Consider the following 19,178-nt stretch of genomic DNA (forward strand, 5'->3'; position numbering starts at 1 on the left):
AATTGCTCATTCCCACAGCGATTCTATCGCCTGCTTTTCAGCTGTCCCACCTCGGATGAAATATAGTCGTACCGTTTCGAAGCTCTGTATTACACCTGTACCCGTAGTTGTGTGTAACGAGGTTCCTCTCGGATTTTAATTACGCGGTGTTACCAACTAAGCGATGCGGGTACGCGTGTGTTGTTACTCGGCGCAGAAAAGTTGCCACGTATTCGGTAGCGGCGGTGGAGAAAACAATTCTCAAGATATAACGGAACCGGAAGGTCTCGCAGGATTGCACCTTACGACGTACGGTCGTCGTCGTCGTCGTCGTTGTTTTAAATTCACATGTGTCTCGAGTCGACCCAGATGCACGTGCGCCGAACCTCTGAACTCGAGCTTTGTAACGTTCCCCAACCGGTCAGCGGAATCCGAAGAATAGAATAACGACGATAAAATATACGCGTCCTTTCGTCTCACGGTGGAACAGTTGTCGTTCGAAAAAAAAAAAAACTTAATTTATCGTTCGCCAAAGCGCGGGACTCGAGCACCGTGTAAGCGCTAATTTTTATAAATATCAAATTTGTTTTTTGAGCTACGTTTACTTTCACCGTTTATTGCTTCCATTCGAGATCGAGGCGCGTGTTGTAGTGCTTCTCGTCCGTTTAACTGCTCCATCGAGATATAATATTGGTTGAGTAATGAGCGATGGCGTAAGATTTATTTTCTTTTATGTATTTTTTTTTTTGTCGTTTGTTGTAAGAGCGTTTGCCCTACTGTACGGAACGCGAGTGTTCTCTCTGTTTTTTGTTCACTTCTTCCTTCGATGTCGCAAAATGTCAATCGAGACACGTCGAGCTACGGGTTATTATCGTAGAGCCGATATATTGTACTCTGAGCTATTGTATCGCCGAAATTGCTTCCGTTCGACTTATCATTTTTAAATCTCGACGAAAAACAAGGTGCCATTGTTAACCGAGACTCGGATCACATCGACCGTCCAACCGACGTTCTTCCTTCCAAATGTCTTGGCTTGGAGAAATAAAAACCGGATGCCGGTGTCGAGAGGCGTGTCGATATCAATTATCCATTAGGCTATCGACGCACGTTTCTTTTCATATCCGATTCATGTAAAACAACGAAACGAATATTATCGGATTGTGAAAAGTTATTATCGCGGATATGTGGTCGGTGTTTGATGTGGTGGATTATGTTGAGAGAGCGTGGACTCGGTGGTTATTTTGCGGTTGTACCGTGAGATCTTGCACCTTTGGCGTTGCTCTGGATCAGATTGCGTGCCGATACCAGATTCCACGATTGACCCGCTGCCGCATATACGCGATAAATACACACACTCGTATGCACGTGCACACCTATATATACATGTATACTTACCAATGTGCAATTTGTCTGACTTTTCAACGAGGACCAAGGGAAACTCTAAACACAATCTGAACTCGTGCGTGCCAAGCTCGAGTTAGGTCAGATTGTCTCGTTGCGAAATTCCATTGACCGGGTGAAAATCCCCTGTATTTTCACGCACGATTTCCAGAAAAATCCATCGGAATTTTTTCATCCTACCTTTTTTCTACGGCTAAATTCAACTCGCGTTTACGCAAAATCATACACTATATATCCTCGTTCTCCGGTCGTAGTCGCGAAATTCGATAACCTGGATCCGTACAGTTAAATTTGATACTCTGCACCTCGGATCGTTTCGACTCACGTAACGTTCGCTCCGCATCGCGTTCATTCTGCGAACGATTCGCGAATGTCCGTCAACTTTGTCATTGCGGTAGATCGGAAGACGTTACGTAGATCCGATGCGAGATCGGAAATGATCGATGCGATTTCAACGCAGAGTTCGATTTTCATAGTGACAATATTGTTAACAGTTGATCGGGCACAAAAGCTCATTAAACTCAAATTTCACACGGCTACCGTCTCGAGCATAATTTCCGATCAGTTTCCTAACTCAACGATGCCGGTTGTACCATCACTTTTTGTAAAACATGAGAATTCGAGCGTGACAGGTGTAACCGATCGCTTCAACTTATTACGCCTCGATCGTTGGCAAAAAAAATCATCGAGAATGAATCCCGATCATGTAACGGTAGGCGTTCGATGTACTGCAATTCGTTTGTACTTTTTTCCCCTTATTAATTAACTAGTCGCGTTTAACACACGGGTAAAACCTTTCGGCGACGCGGTACCGCGCTATGTGAATGTCAATTCGTTTCGCGTCGAACTCGTTTCACTCGGGCACAAACCGTACGGATCACGGAAATCGGTTCGACCGTTTTTTTCTTTTCGAATCGGTTTCGGTGACGGGGAAAAAAAGTAATTAATCAAAATTTATGCACATCATCTTCGGAGGATCTGGTGCGAAAACACCTATGAGAATTTCGCGTTCGACGTTTACTGCGAAATTAGTCCCTCGTTCGTTGAAAAAAATAACTGTAGGTACAGAAGTAGCGCAGGTAAAACGCGTCGACGATGAAACGGATTATCATCTCGGAGTGTACATTGAATCGGAACTGAAATTTCCCTCGTGGGAATCGAACGGCGTGGCGACCGGTTCGATTCTGAAATTCCCCCCCAGGATATTGTTATCGCGAGTTCGGAAAAAAATCTTGACTTTAGCGCGTTCGAGTATCAGACCTGCTATGGATTTTGACGGGATGTCTTACGGAGCGAGCACTTTGGAACAAGCGGTTAACGAACCTTATAAATATTTCTCGAGGTGTGTGTGTGGCTACAGAATATACATATATACAATTCGTTAAAAGGTTGAAGCGCTTGCGGTGCATTGTTAACATGCAGGACATGATCAGCGGCGGGTTCAGTTTCGCGTTATTTGCACGCGACGGTTTTTATCTGTTCGAATTCCGGCACGTTTCGATCAATCTCCCGGTTCGTTATATACCCGTGTATTTCCAACACTCGTACACATCGAAACCTCGAGTTCGCTTCTTGGACTGAAATTGCGGCGGTCTAGCTGAAGCCAGCTACTGGCGCACCGTGGAAGTACTTTCACCCATTATCTGCTTCGCCATAGTCACGATTTTGTTCTGCTTTCACACGTACACACGTACGGGAAAATATTCTGAAATATTCATTTTTCCCGCCGGCCAAATCGCATCCCATTATCTGCACTTAACGAGCTCGCGAATACCACGATCCGTGCAATACCCCGGTTAATTATCGATTCTACAAAATCTGCATCCTTTCGTGAAGCTGTTGTCGAATTCTTATTTCCGATTCAGCGTCGAACTTGCGAACGTTCGACCGACTGGAAGAAAATTTCAGAACCACCGCGCGGTCCATATGACCGCTGTCCGTGTATCCATATTGTATGAAATCTATACAGATATCATAGGAATGGACAGAAGTACACGTTGATATTATACCAATATCACGCTGTAACCCATCACGGTAGACTGCACATAAACTCGCAAGTTTATTGACTCAGAGACTCGCGTATATCTGCCCGTAAGAGCTACAACTAAGACTTCCGTAGTTTAGGTACGTTCTTTTATTTATTACCAAACGATGAATGATATCCTAATGTCAACGTTCGGTATTATGTATTTCAAATTCATAGAACCAGATGTTGCAGCTCTTGAAATTCACGTTTCATCCTCCTATAGCTCGAACGAGCTCGAGATATTACGTATCGGATGGCTATATCACTCGAAGAAATCAGGGTACTTTTTTCGTCTCTGAAAGTAAAAAATTTTTCATCTTCATTTCACTCGACGACGTGTAACCTGCAGCTTCGAGAATCGAATTCAATCCAACGAAAGTTTTGCCCCTTTTTTTCTTTTCATATTCGAGTGAAACGTCGAAAATACCGCGGTTCCGAGATGCGATGGGATTTTTTTTTTTTTTTATCCGAAGAAAATGGCGTCAAAACTCGTCGCGACAATAGAAACGATTCGGATCGCGCGTCGGTAGGGTCGTTACCGAATCGTGAACTCCAACTATTCGCGGGCCCCGATGTGGCTCTTTATGAGAGGAGATAATTGCACCGCGCACCGATTGTCTCTTGTGCAGTGGCAATCATGCGTTTACCTCCATCTGATTTCCGTAGCAAATTGTGCTCTCACCCCGTCGGCTATGTGTACAGTTGCCCGCTTACAGTACCGACGCGACGGTGCGATTTCAATTATTTCATTACTTTAACGATCGTCGTTAATTAGCCGACAATTCGAGTTACTCCCGCATTATACGTATATAATCCTATAATCGGCGAATCACGTTTCTCCATCCGTTATTATTACCGCCGGACTTACACACGGCGCCGATAAAACGAATGCAGTTCGCGCCGTACAACGACGTATTAATGTTTGACTCGACGTCAAAGTCTGGGCGAATACGTGAACTGTGATATAGAAAAAATTATTACCCTATTTCAGAACGCGTGTATTTCACACTTCGTATTTCGTACGATTCGTTTGCGCGATCGTTCAATCGTCCGATACGCCGTGACATACGCACAGAGACCTACGGGAATCGAGGGGAGTTGGCTGAAATTTTCTCGCAAATATGGTTAATTGAAAGGCCGCGAGTACGCTGGAAGTTTTAAGCGACGACGATCGTTCGTACGGTTGTTGCGAGCCTAGAAACCCGCGGCGGGAGAGGGCGAGACTCAATAAATCCCCCGGATCGTTGGGCGCCTCGATCTTATCGACATCTCGATCACGCTGCCGTTTCCTCGGGTGGCGTTTCGCCGGAGACTACAAAGTGCCTTGTATATACATATACGTATACGTATATCCACGTACACGGTATACCCGGCCGTATTATAACGAGCAATAAACAACCCGGATAAGGTGAGGCTGACAAGATGGCGGAGGGACGACGGGGTTGCCGATGAAAAATTCGAAACGATATCCTAGCCGATCCTAGACGACTACCAGACCAGACGGACGAACGAGACGTTTTAAAACCCGTGGGGACATTCGGTATACCTATGGATGTGAATAAATTTTACCTGCGTTTACGCGTTACACGTATACATACATATATACAACAGGGCGATCTACGCCGGTGTAAATTATGTAGAAAGTTGATTTCTCGTCTATTATCTACTTTTACTATAAGTTTCGCGAACTTTTCGATCGATTTATGCATTACGCAATTTTTGTGTGTATCTTAGCGAGATATTTATGCGGTGTGGTCGTTGCGGTGAATATCGAATTGCTCTATTCGGCTCCATTAAAATATATATGTATATCAGACCGTAGAATACACACGTACACCTTGTTCAAATTACACGTTGAATCGATCGATTCCACTTTATACCTTCGTCAAAGAACGCCTGATACAGATCGACGTGTTTCGGACCTATTTGTCGAAAGCGTTCGTTCGATGGCTCATATTTCGCGGCCTCTGTGATAATAATATACCAATAATTTTATCGCTTTCGTAAAACGCGAGGTCATTTTTTCACGCGAACACCTACCGTGCTCCGTGCAGACGTTAAACTTGGAACGTCAAAGCTTTGCGATCGACCATAAGATCCGACGTGGTTTCCGCCACACTGCAGCGATACAAACGATCGCTTTATCTCTGATATCCGGCAAAGAAAAAACGAGAAATAATAGCTATTTTCATTTCATCTCGTCCGACGAGATTTCGAGTCTCCTTTTTGGTCAGACTGACTCCTTCTTCTCGTGAGAAATTTGAAATCGAACGTCAAAACTGGACTTGTATCACAAATGTATAGCATAATTTTGCGAATTTTTCAGCAAACGCACGGAGTTTAAAAGCTCGTAAAACGTTCGGAGCTGAAAGTGTTGCAGGTGCGTCGCGAGGCTCCGAACGCAGTTGTATTCGCGGTTGGATTCTACAAACGTTCGCAGCGAATCCTTAAAGAGTGCAATGTTCGGCCCATTATCTCATGGTTCAGTCCGTCCGCAGTTGCAGAACCACCGGTGCAGCTGCCGTAGTGGTCACGGCTGACTGCGACCCGTCCTGTCTCGGTAAGGTATACGATCGGTAAGACCTACGCGGTACGAGGCTGCGAGTCGTAAGACGAGGCCGCGGAGTAGGGCGAGTTATAAATGTGAGGTGCGTATGAAGCGGATCCAAAGTAAATCGAACTAAAGTCGAGTTATAAGGTACACGCTGCGGAGTAAGACAAGTTTTCCAGAAACGATCTCACGTGTATAACTTATATTCAACATCCACGTCCGCCGACCGCAGGACACGCTCATCCGGCTCCGACGTTTCTTCTCTGTTGATAATTTCATGCGAATTGAATAATCGTTCTCTCATCTCAGCGTCTCGTTGGGATGAACTTGAAAATTTTTTTTTTTCTAAAGACTTTCCACGTTACAGAGAAGCGACGAAAAGTTTTCCTTTTTACATGTGTATATACGAGGTCGCGACATCACTATGAATTCGAGTCGCTGTTTTACTTGGATGAAAAGTTGTCGAAAAGTGGAAAAAAAACTTGAGAATCCTATGGGAAACGTATCTACCAGTTACTCAATATTTATTCGTCGAAATAGAGGAAGGATTTGTGGGTTGTCCTTTATTTCTTACGTAACGGATTATGTGGTATGAATCGCGAGAGCGTAACGCCGCGAATAAAGCTCTCATCATAAAATCTTGGGAATTTCGTCGAAATCCCGGAGCGGAAAAACAAAAAGTACGAACAACTGAAAGCAAGCAGTTTTTCAAAATCTTCTACAACGCCTCGTCGCGAGTCTAACTCACGTCGTACGCTGTAACTGTGATACCAGGTTCCGGTGAAATCCGCCTAAATTAAATAGACCGCAGAGGCTATGCACATTTAATGACGTCAAAGGGGTGTCGCGCGAACGCGACGAGAAGCTGAAGCCACTTCAAAGCTTTCTCGTCCCTCTCATCTCGCGAGAAACTTAGCTGACCACCGTTCTCGCTACTCGGGCTCGAATTTTCTACGAAATTCATGAGTTCACTTTTCACGACACACACACCGAAGCTAAATGCTTTCTGAAAATATAGCTGTTGGAGCCACGCGTCCGCTGGCGCCTATTTATCCGCCCCTCCAGCGTTACGACCGCAAGAAAAAACTTATACCGAGTATGATCAACCGAAGCACGGGATTTTCACTGACAATCGTACTTGATATTGCCAACTCTCGATCGTTTCGATCTACTCGGTAGATTCGGATTTCTGAACCTGAAGTACGCGAAGGTACACCCCAAAAAAAAAAAAAAAAAAAACTGTTTCAATTACATCCCATACGCGGGGTGAGTTTTTCCAAACTCTGAGATTGGGAGGAGCTTGATTTTTTGGATCTGCAATATTTTCGAGTCGAATTTTCTCCAACGTCCCATTGACGGCGACGCACGTGATACCCCGCAGGTTCACAAGAAACGCGAAAGAAAGTTTCGGCCGGCACCTGTATCCGCATGCGCGCGTATACCGAAAAAAAAAAAAACTTCCACAAAGATCGGCGATTATCGAGTCCGTGACTCTCTTCCGCTCGCTAATTACCAATTATTGTTCACCAAAGCTCGGGTATAGGCAAAACGTACTCATTGTCAGCTAATAAGTGTACGGTACTCCTTTTTTTATACGTGTGCTTTATGTAGTACCTGCATTTCACACGCACACTTCGTACAGACGTGTACACCACCGTGTTTACTTCCGACTCAGATAACAGAACGTACACATGCGACGATGTGAGTGTGCGTATGTAATGCGAATATGTGTGTATACGGGTATATTTACGTGTCTCTCCACATGGTCCACTTCCCAGATTAATAAGGCAGATTGTAGAAAGTGAAGTAATTTGCTGCTATTGTCGGTTATACATCGTGTACATAGAATACCCCGCGATGGGGCTGGGAACCGACACCACTACTGTTCTCATTTTTGGTTTTTGTCCTCTTTGGAGTTACGGAGGTCGAAGAACAAGTAGTCTCTCAAAAATTCCGATTACCTACATTTTTTGTTGCTGCTGTGTTAATGCAAGTTTTGGTTTTTTTTTTTTTTTTCTCATTTTTTCCAGCAGTTTGAAGAATCCACATCGTCGTTAAAATGGCAAAATTCGAAAGATTGACGAACGGAGTGGGTGAATGATTTTTAGAGGAAAAAAAAAAGTGAAACCAGTTTTCGTTCGAAACACCTGCCCACAATATCTATGTCTCCACAGCTATTTTCGCGTGTAACAAATGTAAAATTAAGGCACCACACACGCGATCAACAGATCTTTTCAAAGATCGCCACAAACCACCTGCAGAATTCATTTGCGTGTGATTACATCATCGATGGATGGATTGATTTTTTTTTACCGACTTTAGGAGCCTTTCATTCTCTTTTAATATAGCCGTCAATCAGGTAATAAAGTGAATTCTCGATTCAGCCAATTACAATAAGTAGGCACATTATACGTACTACTTATATAGTCTCGGCCGTTACGTCAACGGAATGAAATTAATCGGTAGCATTATCGAGAGATCGTTTATTATTCTCTCTTTAGATTTGCGAAATCGGGTATCAATTATTATTCCACAACGGGGAGACATACTTCTTCGAGGATACAATTTTCTAAGGGATTGTCCGATAAATTGATATCTAATAAGCGGCACCTGCGCTTCTTCTGCACGTAGGTCGAACGATGAGTACCCAGTGTATAACGTGAGCGGGAGGGAAAAAACTTAATGATTTGATTTGCCGCACGTTTTTCTGACCAGGTAAATGTTCGGCGCGCCGCACCACCCCTCGTGCGCGCCCTCAATTGCACTCGGTACCGCGGAGAGCGGTATACACGTGTATATACGTATACGTGTGCGATCCTACGAGTGTAGGTGTACAAGGTGGAAGGTAAAAGGCGCGCACGTACACGTGACAGAATCCACTCGCAAACGCTTCGAGTTCCGACCTAATTACGATTTGGTTTAAACCAAAACCGCAGAATGCATTGCCTCGCGGTACAGAGGGAGAGGTCGCCTGGATGAAGATCATCCGGAAAGAGAGGGCAATTTTCCAATTCCCTCGCATTGGTTTATAACCAAATTACAGCGCTAACAGCTGGTTGTACCCGTGGCGGTTTTTCAGTCTCATCGCTTACCGATTGCGAGCTATATTTAATTTCAATGCTGTGACTATATTCCGCGTATGGGAGTTTGGAAAAAAAAAAAATATAAAAACTGCATTATCGGAGTCAGGTTGATGTTTTTTTTTTTTTTTCACCTTCCAGAGAGATGATAATCCCCTTCAACGAAAGGTGTTGAAATAAAAAATAAAAAAATGTAATACCTGAGGCCAGAGGACCACGTTTTTCAACAGCCCCGTGGCCACGTGGTCGTACGTCTTGTTGCATATTCAGTTAATCGTTAAAAGTATATGAATTTAACGAGGTACAATGTAATAATATCCAAAAACTCGAAGAAGAAATCAACGAAACTCCCAGGGGCTGGGGCAGCTGCCTTGTTGGCTTCAACGATGCTGCGGCATTTAATATGGCTGCGTAACCCAAAGCTATGTACCCATACATAACGTTGCCAAAGAGTTCCGAGCCTGCGGAGTAACCCATTGTATGGTGATGAGAACCGCAGGTGCCTTTCGGCTTTCCTAGGTGAGAAATATACCGGGCATCCTCTGCAGCACGCGGCTTGCCGATAACATTGTTTTCGTTTACCTACGGCTTTAAGTATACATATATATACACACATATACATATACCCGGAGTCAAGAACTAACGAGACCCCAGAGTGAGACTCGCCCCATGCACGCGGTATTATATCAGCCTCATTACATTACATTCACCAAGAGAACATGTACGCCATGTTGCCACGGGGATGCGATGCCCCGATCGTATTAGCATGCAACGCGCGTACAGTCGGCTTCAAATCTTATGGGAGTTGCCGTGAAGTAAAACATTTTTTCAACGTACCGCCGGAAAAAACCGAGCCAATAAAACTTTACAGAATAGTTAACCGTATACCGTAGGATCGATTGAATTCTTTCCAATTTTCTTTCATGAGGATGATTTTCAGTCCGGCACCGCGGCAGTCGTCTGCGGACGATATAGCCGGTGCGCGATAAAATTTTACAAGTGGTTGTGCATCAGCGATTCAAGATCGATTTCTTACGTGCTATTTCAACCTCTTCGCAATTAGTTTGAAATATTTTCCTTTTTTTTTTTTTATCGTTTTTTTTGCTCCATCTATTTTTTATTTCCAGCGCAATTAATTAGCGGTCTCGTGGATCGCTCGATGTTATATAAGAGCGCATCAGGCGACGTTCAGCGGAGCTCAAGTTCAAGCATTCGATCCGAAAAGATCGATTAGAATTCGCGACTCCACCTCATTCATATTCGGTACAGGCAGCGAGTGAAACGTCGGGACATTGCTGCACGGTCCATTGCTGTCGCGGGAGCGGCAAAGATCAGAGAAAATCACGCGGAAATGACAAACGTGCGTTCGACCACCGGTGATCTACTCTGTCGCAGAAATCGAAGGGACACTCGTGTCGATCGAAGAAAGAAAAAAATTAAACGACAAATTTACCTAGCCCTAGATCGTTCCTGCCTTGTCGAGAGATACCGTAAAGAAGAAAAAAAAAAAAAAAAAAAAAAAACAACTCAACGATTCGATCAAACTAATTTGTGACCGAATTGCGGCACAGAAGTCGAGGGCTCTGATTCCCGCGTGTTCTCTGTTCACCTACTACCGTGCGCCGCGGAACATTCACAATTGGTTAAATTATGATGACTACGGTGCTCGCCGTTCGGTAGACCAGGCGGAATCGTATCGTAGATCTCATTCTGCCAATTATCTGGGTACCTCCTGCGCCCGTCTAAGAATAAAACCGCGTTATTTATCGCGTTCGTGCGCAAAGCGTATGCTCGTTGTGTATTTTGTAGCAGAGGAAAAAAAAAAGGAATGAACTAGGGAAAAAAATGAATCGATCGTAGAACGATATCTGTAGTCTGATTGATTGATATTGCGACAGAATGTACGTCGACGTTGTTACTGTTTCCCCAATTATCCATACGATTCGAATCAGATCATAGATGATCTGACGTGGAGCGTTCTCACTTTGAATAGATTTCGACGACGCTTGATAAGCTTACTCCGGCACTACAGGTCAAGCCGTCTCGTAAACTGGATGAACGTGCGGAGGGTGTTTCGCTAATTACGCCGAGTGGTATGATTTACACCAATTATAGCGACTCGAGTATAACAAATCTCCCAATTTCAACGTGTATACCTGCGTAGGAGAATTTCGCTATTCGTATCCGCAACGTACGTACGTAACTACCTGTAACTTCGGATTCAATCACAGGTGCTTGTCATACGTTATTCCTACGATTTCTTGGAATGATATTTTCCAGCCGCTTGTGAGTGGCGAATCAAACGGAATCATTAAAATTCTACTTGTAATGCATCTAGTTCGTTGCAGAGTATACAAGAGCACCCCCATCCCCCCCCCCCCTGAAAGTTATTTCTCTGGTCTTGATAGTACCGCGGTTGCGCACTCCTCTGTGAAACTGGAAGTAATTAAGCTATTTTAATATAATGTCGCAGAATTCCACCGCATCGTTACCTAATTACTGCGATAAATGTACTATATATATACGTAGAAAGAACACTTGGCTTCCCCGTATACGGGGTGGTTCGTTCGAATTGCCACGACGAATAAAAATAAAAATTTTTGAATAGATAGAAATGACCTTTTTATGAGAAAATAATTACCTAGAAGATCTTCGCTGATTAAATAACACGCCAACGGATTTTGTTTCTTCCTGATCTTCAAGCAGTGTGTCTTTAAAAATTAGATATTTTATCCTGAAAAAATGCATGCATTGTATTTTCAATTTTTCACGTCCCGACTCGAGTGCACAGTCGTATGACTTCATACTTGTGCATAAGACATTATCGTTACATAAGTCAATTCGTTTCATTCGGATCGCTAACTGAAATATGTCAGAACCGCGCGCGCCTCGGTATAAACCTACTGAAACATTCACTTTCAAATGTTCGGAGTATGTGTATAAATTGCAGCGCAGGTGACGCTGGTCCGCAAAACTTGATAAGCTTGTTTTTGTACGAATTATTTTTTCTTTTTTTCAACTTTTTTTTTTATCATCATATGCATCTACCTATATGTCGCGGAGACATACCCGTAATGAATATTTATCAACCGGATAATTAGATCTGATATATTATTTGAGCATAAGCTATGCCGTATCGAGTCGGCCTTAACTAACTGGAGTGGAACTATTTAATTATTGGTTAATTGGCGGGGTATAATGGAAAACGAGGACTTTGATTTTCTTCGCTCATATAAGTACGCCTATGGATGTACTCGTATCAAGGGCTGAAGTAAGGATGCCGCTATCGGGCCATTTCATATCCTTGTAAGAGTTAAGAAAATCGAGGAAATCCTTTTTTTTCACCTCGTATTGGAAACTTGGGTCAAAATCTTGTCTTACCGTCAGTTTGGCAATTTGATCGTTAATTTTTATTTTCGTTTAAGCAGCCAAGAAAGTGACGTTAATATCGAACATCGACGGTTGAACGGATGTTGTACGTATGGAATAGGCGATAAAATTTTTCTGTTCTTTTTCAGGCGCGGGCAATGATCTGGTGGCTGTGTGGGTTCGCGATTGCAGCGCAGTTGCCGTCGGGTGTCATCTCCAAGGCTGGTGAGTTCGATACTAATAAGTGTTGCGTACAGAAAAAAAAAAAAAAAAAAAAAAAAAAAAAAAAATATATATACTTTAATATCTGGTCAGACTAGAACGTAAATTTTGACACTAAAATGTCGAATGATAATTCGCGTCTACGTGCGATTACCTTCTTTCGATCCGCAGCCCACCCTGATGCTAAATAATGAAGGATTTTCGATCGGTATAAATTATTTTTGGTCCGAGAAGCTCGGCTCTCTAATCTTTCAAAAATAGATACTTTTTCGCGAATTTACTCGACACGTCGCGAGCCATGAGGTGAAAATTAGCGCGGTGGTACGAAACACGCGAATAATGTACGGCGCTGGCATTTGAATTCGAGATTGCATAGATCGTGGGAAATAAGGTGATTCGAGAACAATAAATCACATAAATTCGATCTCGGCACTTCGGAGGACTGCAGAACCCGAGCGATGTTCGTGTCGGTGCTCTGCATACGGGTGAATATGTATCCTTTTACGAAACGAATTATTTCTTCGAAAAAACTAATGAGAAATCACAACATCCGAGTTGACGTGGTTCGTTCGTCGCCACCAGTATTACGCGTTCTTCCAAGTAACGATCGGCCGTTTATTCAACTATATGCTCACGGGCTCCGCTGTCGACAAATCTCGATCAAACCCGTCAACTTCAAACGCGGCGGGACTCATTCCAGCGAATTATATATTATACTGAAGAGAGCGAACTCGAACCGCTCTGTTCACATTATACGTAACAGATAGTTTGCAACAAAAAAAAATTTAGAAACGTTACATAAAAATGAGCGATTTTTCCATGAGAAAACATGTTCCCGCAGGGCGAGAAAAAGAAATCGTTTATTCAAAGCGCACAAAAAAAAAAGAAACGGAACCGTTAAAAAGATGCGGGTGAAGGTGCGGTGATGCGAATCCTTTACTTATAGATTCTAAACAAAGGTTATCGTACTTATATGCAGCCGGCTAATAACAGACGCCAAGGATGCGCCTTTCTCTGAGAAAATATCCGCGATGACATTTGCATTGAAATGCTGACTCACTGCATCGGTATACCGTTGTGCGTTTGTTTGTGTCTGTGTTCCGCGTGTAAGTTAGCCGAGGGTGTAAAAAATGGTAAAACGAGCGAATTCTTCGCCATAGAACTTGAAACTTTCCGTAGCAGCAGGACTCCGTAGATTTTCCGTAACCGTACAGACACCGTTGTATGAAAAGAACAAACGTTGTGCAACGATTTCCGTACTGGATACGGTATTCGGTATCGTTGAAACGTTCTGAATATATCCCTTCGATTGCGGAAGATATCAAAGTTGCGTGAACGATATTCTAACGGTGATTGGTCAATGAAAAATAACCAGCGAACGAGCAAAGTTTCTAGACTTGAATATCGAAATCTGGTCGTTCCACGATCTTTTACTCCTTTATCGCGGTATAATTTTACCGCTGCACCGCGATGAACGGACACACGTATAGGGAAATCGCATCGAATTACCTCTGGCGTCCGATCGAAGCTATGCAACAACTGCGAGAGTGGCTAGAAATTTTAGCCGCCGTTACGAATTCAAAAGCATCGGAGAAAGAAGGACATTCGTGGTTTTGCCGGAAACGGATCCTCGGATCCGGAGGTTGCTGCACACTTTCATATCAATTTTTTGTTTTCAGGTTTGTGCGAAGTAGAGACGGGTCAGTCGAACATCATTCTGGACATCGAAGAGAGCAGAGGAAACGGTGAGTTCGTTGACCCGAAACACCGGGCTAATCACACGTCAATTTATTCGACTTTCGCTTTTTATTTTACCTCTCGTGCCTCGACACCGATACGCGATATACGATATTCAAATTTCAAGAAGGGTCGACGCACCGCGTCCAACGTCGCAGGTGATTCCGATCATACGAATTAATTGTGTACGCACACACGCGTGTAATACCTGCACCATACCGTTAGGGTCAGAGGAGATCTACCGTCTGGTCTTCTCGAGACGTCAGCTATTAATAATTAGAAGATTATTAATGGATGAGCATAGCTTATTAGACACGCGTGCACCGTATCCGTAATCATCGCACACGTTGCGGTACGCCATTATTATATTCGTGAAGAGGTGAAGGTGTCCCCCCGGCTTCAACGGTTCTCCGGCGATCTTCGCACTTGAATATCTTTCCGATCTAACGGAGCGAATTTTCTTATAGATTTGCAACAGAAGATCTTTAAAACACAAGACACACGTCGAAGCAAATTTTAGACTCTGACAAAATAATAAGGTGAAAAGGACATCGCTCCGAAACGTGAGCTGAATCAGGAAGCTTACAATACGATTCTTAGCATGCTCGTCGGAAAAAAAGGGCAATCGAAACTGTGGAGCATTTTCGATGCGTTGATACCACGTGAACGAAAAATGAAGGAAAAAGAAAAAAAAAAGTCAGTCGGGGTTCGAGTCGGCGCGGAATGCCCCATGTATTATTATTATTATTATTATTATACCCACAGATACCGGTGATTAGTAGTGATCTCGTAGCGATGTGATGAGCAGACCAGACTTTCTCTTCGAGTGAGCGACATACGATCGAAGTCCCGTCAATCACGCAACTTGTACACCGAAGGTACTCCTCCGTGCATAGCGCTTCCAATGCCCGTCTCAGTTTCATGTCAAATATTTCAGACGTCAGGGTACATCAGTCGGATAAAGACGTCTCAGGACCGCCGTTCAAACGAAGATAAATTTCGGCCGTAGCTCACAGCCTTCGAGCAATATTCGAACAGCGGATAGAGGGGAACGGGGTGTACGATATAGCCTCTGAAATTGTTGGGATAAGTTTGAAAAGAATTTAAAAAAATTAAGAAAAAAAAAAAGAAAATGGTTTTTCTTACAGGAAAAGAAACAACTGCGATGTATTACACACTTTTGCTGCAACTCCCAATACCCACCTAGTAGTAATGAACGTAATCATAAAATATTATCGGTGTTCGTACTTTCTTGTCGACTTTATTTTTCGTACAACTGGGTTACGTGTACGTCGTACGGAAAATTGATAGATAGTCGCAAAAACGATTTGGTCTATTTAAGCGTCGCTCGAAGGACGAAATGTACACCTATCGCTGCAGGTTTTATCTATCGGGTCCATCCCCGTCTCGTAGCGGCAATTCAAACTTTCTACGTTAGTAAAAAAAAAAAAAAAACCAGCGACGCGTTTTGGAAAAAGGATGGAAATAACTTAAGCGAAGGTAGGAAGTAACGGTACCTTTTCCGAAGAGATAAGCCGCTAGAATCGAAAAATGACATTCAGAAGAGGATGTGAAGTGCGCGAGATAGCGCAGATATCGGGTGATTTCGGTGAAAATCGTCTCGATTAACCGGGTTATCTGAGAATGGTGAAAAATAATTAACAATTATGAAATCGCTAACGCAGGTATCGACCAAGATACGGTTCCCGAGGAACTTCCGGTTTCCGGTGATCCCTTCACCGAAACCACATTAGAGCTGATATTCCCTGGCAGACGGCCCATCTTCACTCTGGTTGGGAAAAAACTGAAACTTCTCGAGCCTCTGGATAGGGACGCTGAAAACCTTTCACATGTCGTATTTCAGGTAAGTGCCAACCCTCGTTCACTTTCGATCATTAGAGCTGTACCTGAGCTTCCAGTTCGGCAAAAGGAATGTTCGATCAACATCCCGAAGCACGTCGGTTTCGTTTCGTTAATCAGTCAGATTGATATCAATTCCATGAATTCCAAAAATTTCTACAATCGTTACCGATATCGAAATCGAATTAACGATACACGACGAAAGAATTGAAAATAGAAAAAAAAATAAACTCGTTGGAATTAAAAAATTGAATGAAAATAATCTTATCGTAAACCTGTAGCTGGTGGTTGTTGTCACGTACGTTGAGTTCTGAAAAGAAAACTGATCCTCGGATCCGAGAGTGTAGGGTATCGCGTGAAATGGTTTTTGGAAGTATAAATAATTGAAAATTGATATTGGCGACGTCCGAGCGTGCTCCAGATGCGAATCAATCGTCTGAATATCGATTTACCGAAGAACGGAGCGATTGTGTAACCCGTACAGCTGAGAGGGCGAATTCGGGGGGGGGCTGCGTCCGACGATATTGTCACCTTGTCAATGTCGTCGAAAGTTTGTAATACCGAATCGCTGTAAACACGTATCGTTTTCGCCCGCAGCTGACCTGCACCGTTAGATCAACAAACAAGAAACGTACGATACCCATAATCGTCAGAGTGTCGGACATCAACGACAACGCACCGAAATTCATCAACACACCCTACGAGACCACCGTACCCGAGGTAAGTTCCACCATTAATCAACGTACCCGGGGATCGCGCCTCGGCGGCCAACTCCGCCGAGGCTTTTGAACGCGATGAATAGTCTCCAATCATCCGTCATAATTCACGGCTACGGTGCCCCCAGCTTTTTACTTGGCGTTTATTACAAAATAGAAATCGATCCTCGAATTCTTAACACCGCAACCTTATTTATATCCGTATCACGATAATCAACGGGATTCGTATATGACTTACGGTTGATCGTTCAATAAACCTTGTATCAAGCGCCCACGATTCAAAGTCCGTGAAGTCCAATACGGGATGTGATCATTTTTTGGTAGCTCGGACTTAACGTCTCGGCGTCGGATATCAAGTTCACTTCCGAAGAAACGATCGTAAATCGCGATAAGTGCACGGGAGTCCGCGTGTACGGTGTGGGCAGATCGACCGCTTTTTGATATTTCAGTTTCGAATGAGAATCAGAAAACGGCAATAAAATATCCCCCTTGATCCGAGCCGAAGGTAATCGCGGTGGTTTTTCGAATGATTTATTCTTATTCTTCTTCATTCAGCTGAATAGAATATGTATTTTCCTAGCGATGCTGTTATTTTTCATTTGCATCAACCGCTTCAACAACGTGTACGCTGCACAACGTTATGTAAATCCGGATTAGAGCTGCATTTTTGCCTCCGGTAGATCCAATTACAGAGCACCTCTTGCATCAGATTTTTCTCCACAATTATACGACACGAATGACACTTTCTTTCTTAACGCGAACAATTATTCCCCACTTGTTCTCCGGTCCGTGTGAATAATAACGTATCGTCTGAACCGTGAGACGAATGTACACCGCTCACGTTGTACCATACACGATGTGAAACGTCGTTCATTTCCTGATACCATATTTCGCAAAACTGCAAAAATTTTACCGCACCCCTTTCCAACGTTCGACGACGAATCGGCGATATTTCGTCGAAAAAATTAATCGCCAAAATTCGCCACCTAACGATTCGTTCGTGTCCAACAGTTGACGCCGGTCGGTTCGACGATCTTCAAGAACATCATGGCCCTGGACGCGGACGCCGGAGTAAACGGTCTGGTCGAATATTCCATCGCTCCCGGCGATGGATCGGGAATCGGAAACAGCGACGGAGTCGGACGCGACAGAATAACCACCGCCGACGGTTACGGTTACTTCAGCATCAACTTACCTCATCAGGGACAAGTCACCGTCAATCGGACGCTGGATTACGAAAAAACTCAACGTTACCTGGTCACCGTCGTCGCTTCGGTGAGTCACTTTTTTTCAAAGCTATATATATACTCACCCTAGTTTCGCGCGAAGGCCTAGATAAGGCGTTATTAGCTTATCGCGCAGGCACTTGATCGTGCCCATAAGTCGACAAAAAAAAAAAAAGGACGGTTCAATAAGCTTGTACGGAGACGCGTTCAGAAGTGCTCGAGAAAACGGGGGGAGTCTGAATAGCAACAGGTAGAAAACGACGGCGGAACGATACGGGATGTACACGTCCGACGGTGCAAGTGGTCAGTCGCGTGGGTAGAATCCATGGATGTGACTCACGCCGTATCCCAGTTCCCGATAGCTCGCCATATTCGCCGATTTGCATATATCCACGCATGATGCGCTTCTCTCGCAGTACCTTACCTTACCACCATACCACGTTCATTTTCTCGCCCTACGGTCGATCGCTCATGGCCTCCGACTCGTCCCCTTCTTCGATGGGTGCGTTCTCGCTCTGCCTACCCATTCGTTGGTACCGCCGCGCCGTACGTATGGACGAGTAATATTCCCTCTCGCAGGTGCATCTTAAACATAATTGAACTCCGATGAGCAGCCCTTCTTATGCCATGCCTTGCCTTACGGCTCGATGAAATACTGCGGCATATGCCGGCTGGAAACTCTGGCAATTACGAAGCCGACCGATTGCCGATTCTATTATAACGATAAAAATTTCATCCCGCTTCTGCTGGACGCACTGTTCCGACTCGGCTGGATGATGATATTCAATAAGCAGGCATACCTTATAACTTTACGAGTCGTTAAAACCGATTCCCATCCATTCGAATTCTCGCTGCGAAATCCGCGCGTCTCTCGGCTCCCGTTCGAATAATTCGAAATTTGACGCGCTCGTGATTTTTAATGCAACTGCGAAACGAATCTGGGATGATCATCGTCGCCCGGATATTCGACTCCACGATAATGTATCAAAATCCTTCAGCCGTAATTACGCC

General features: G+C 43.9%; 1 protein-coding gene across 1 annotated transcript in view; it reads left to right on the forward strand.

The window, feature by feature from the left end:
* LOC105687870 (cadherin-99C) overlaps positions 1 to 19,178 on the forward strand; it is an 81,541-nt gene that overhangs the window by 48,013 nt on the left and 14,350 nt on the right. The window contains exons 2-6 of the mRNA XM_012403782.3: positions 12,556 to 12,631; positions 14,308 to 14,373; positions 16,051 to 16,229; positions 16,823 to 16,945; positions 17,953 to 18,216. Coding sequence (XP_012259205.2) covers positions 12,556 to 12,631; positions 14,308 to 14,373; positions 16,051 to 16,229; positions 16,823 to 16,945; positions 17,953 to 18,216 — 708 coding nt within the window. The remainder of the gene's footprint in view (positions 1 to 12,555; positions 12,632 to 14,307; positions 14,374 to 16,050; positions 16,230 to 16,822; positions 16,946 to 17,952; positions 18,217 to 19,178) is intronic.

This window comes from Athalia rosae, chromosome 6, assembly GCF_917208135.1.
Source record: "Athalia rosae chromosome 6, iyAthRosa1.1, whole genome shotgun sequence".
Classification (NCBI taxonomy): domain Eukaryota; kingdom Metazoa; phylum Arthropoda; class Insecta; order Hymenoptera; family Athaliidae; genus Athalia; species Athalia rosae.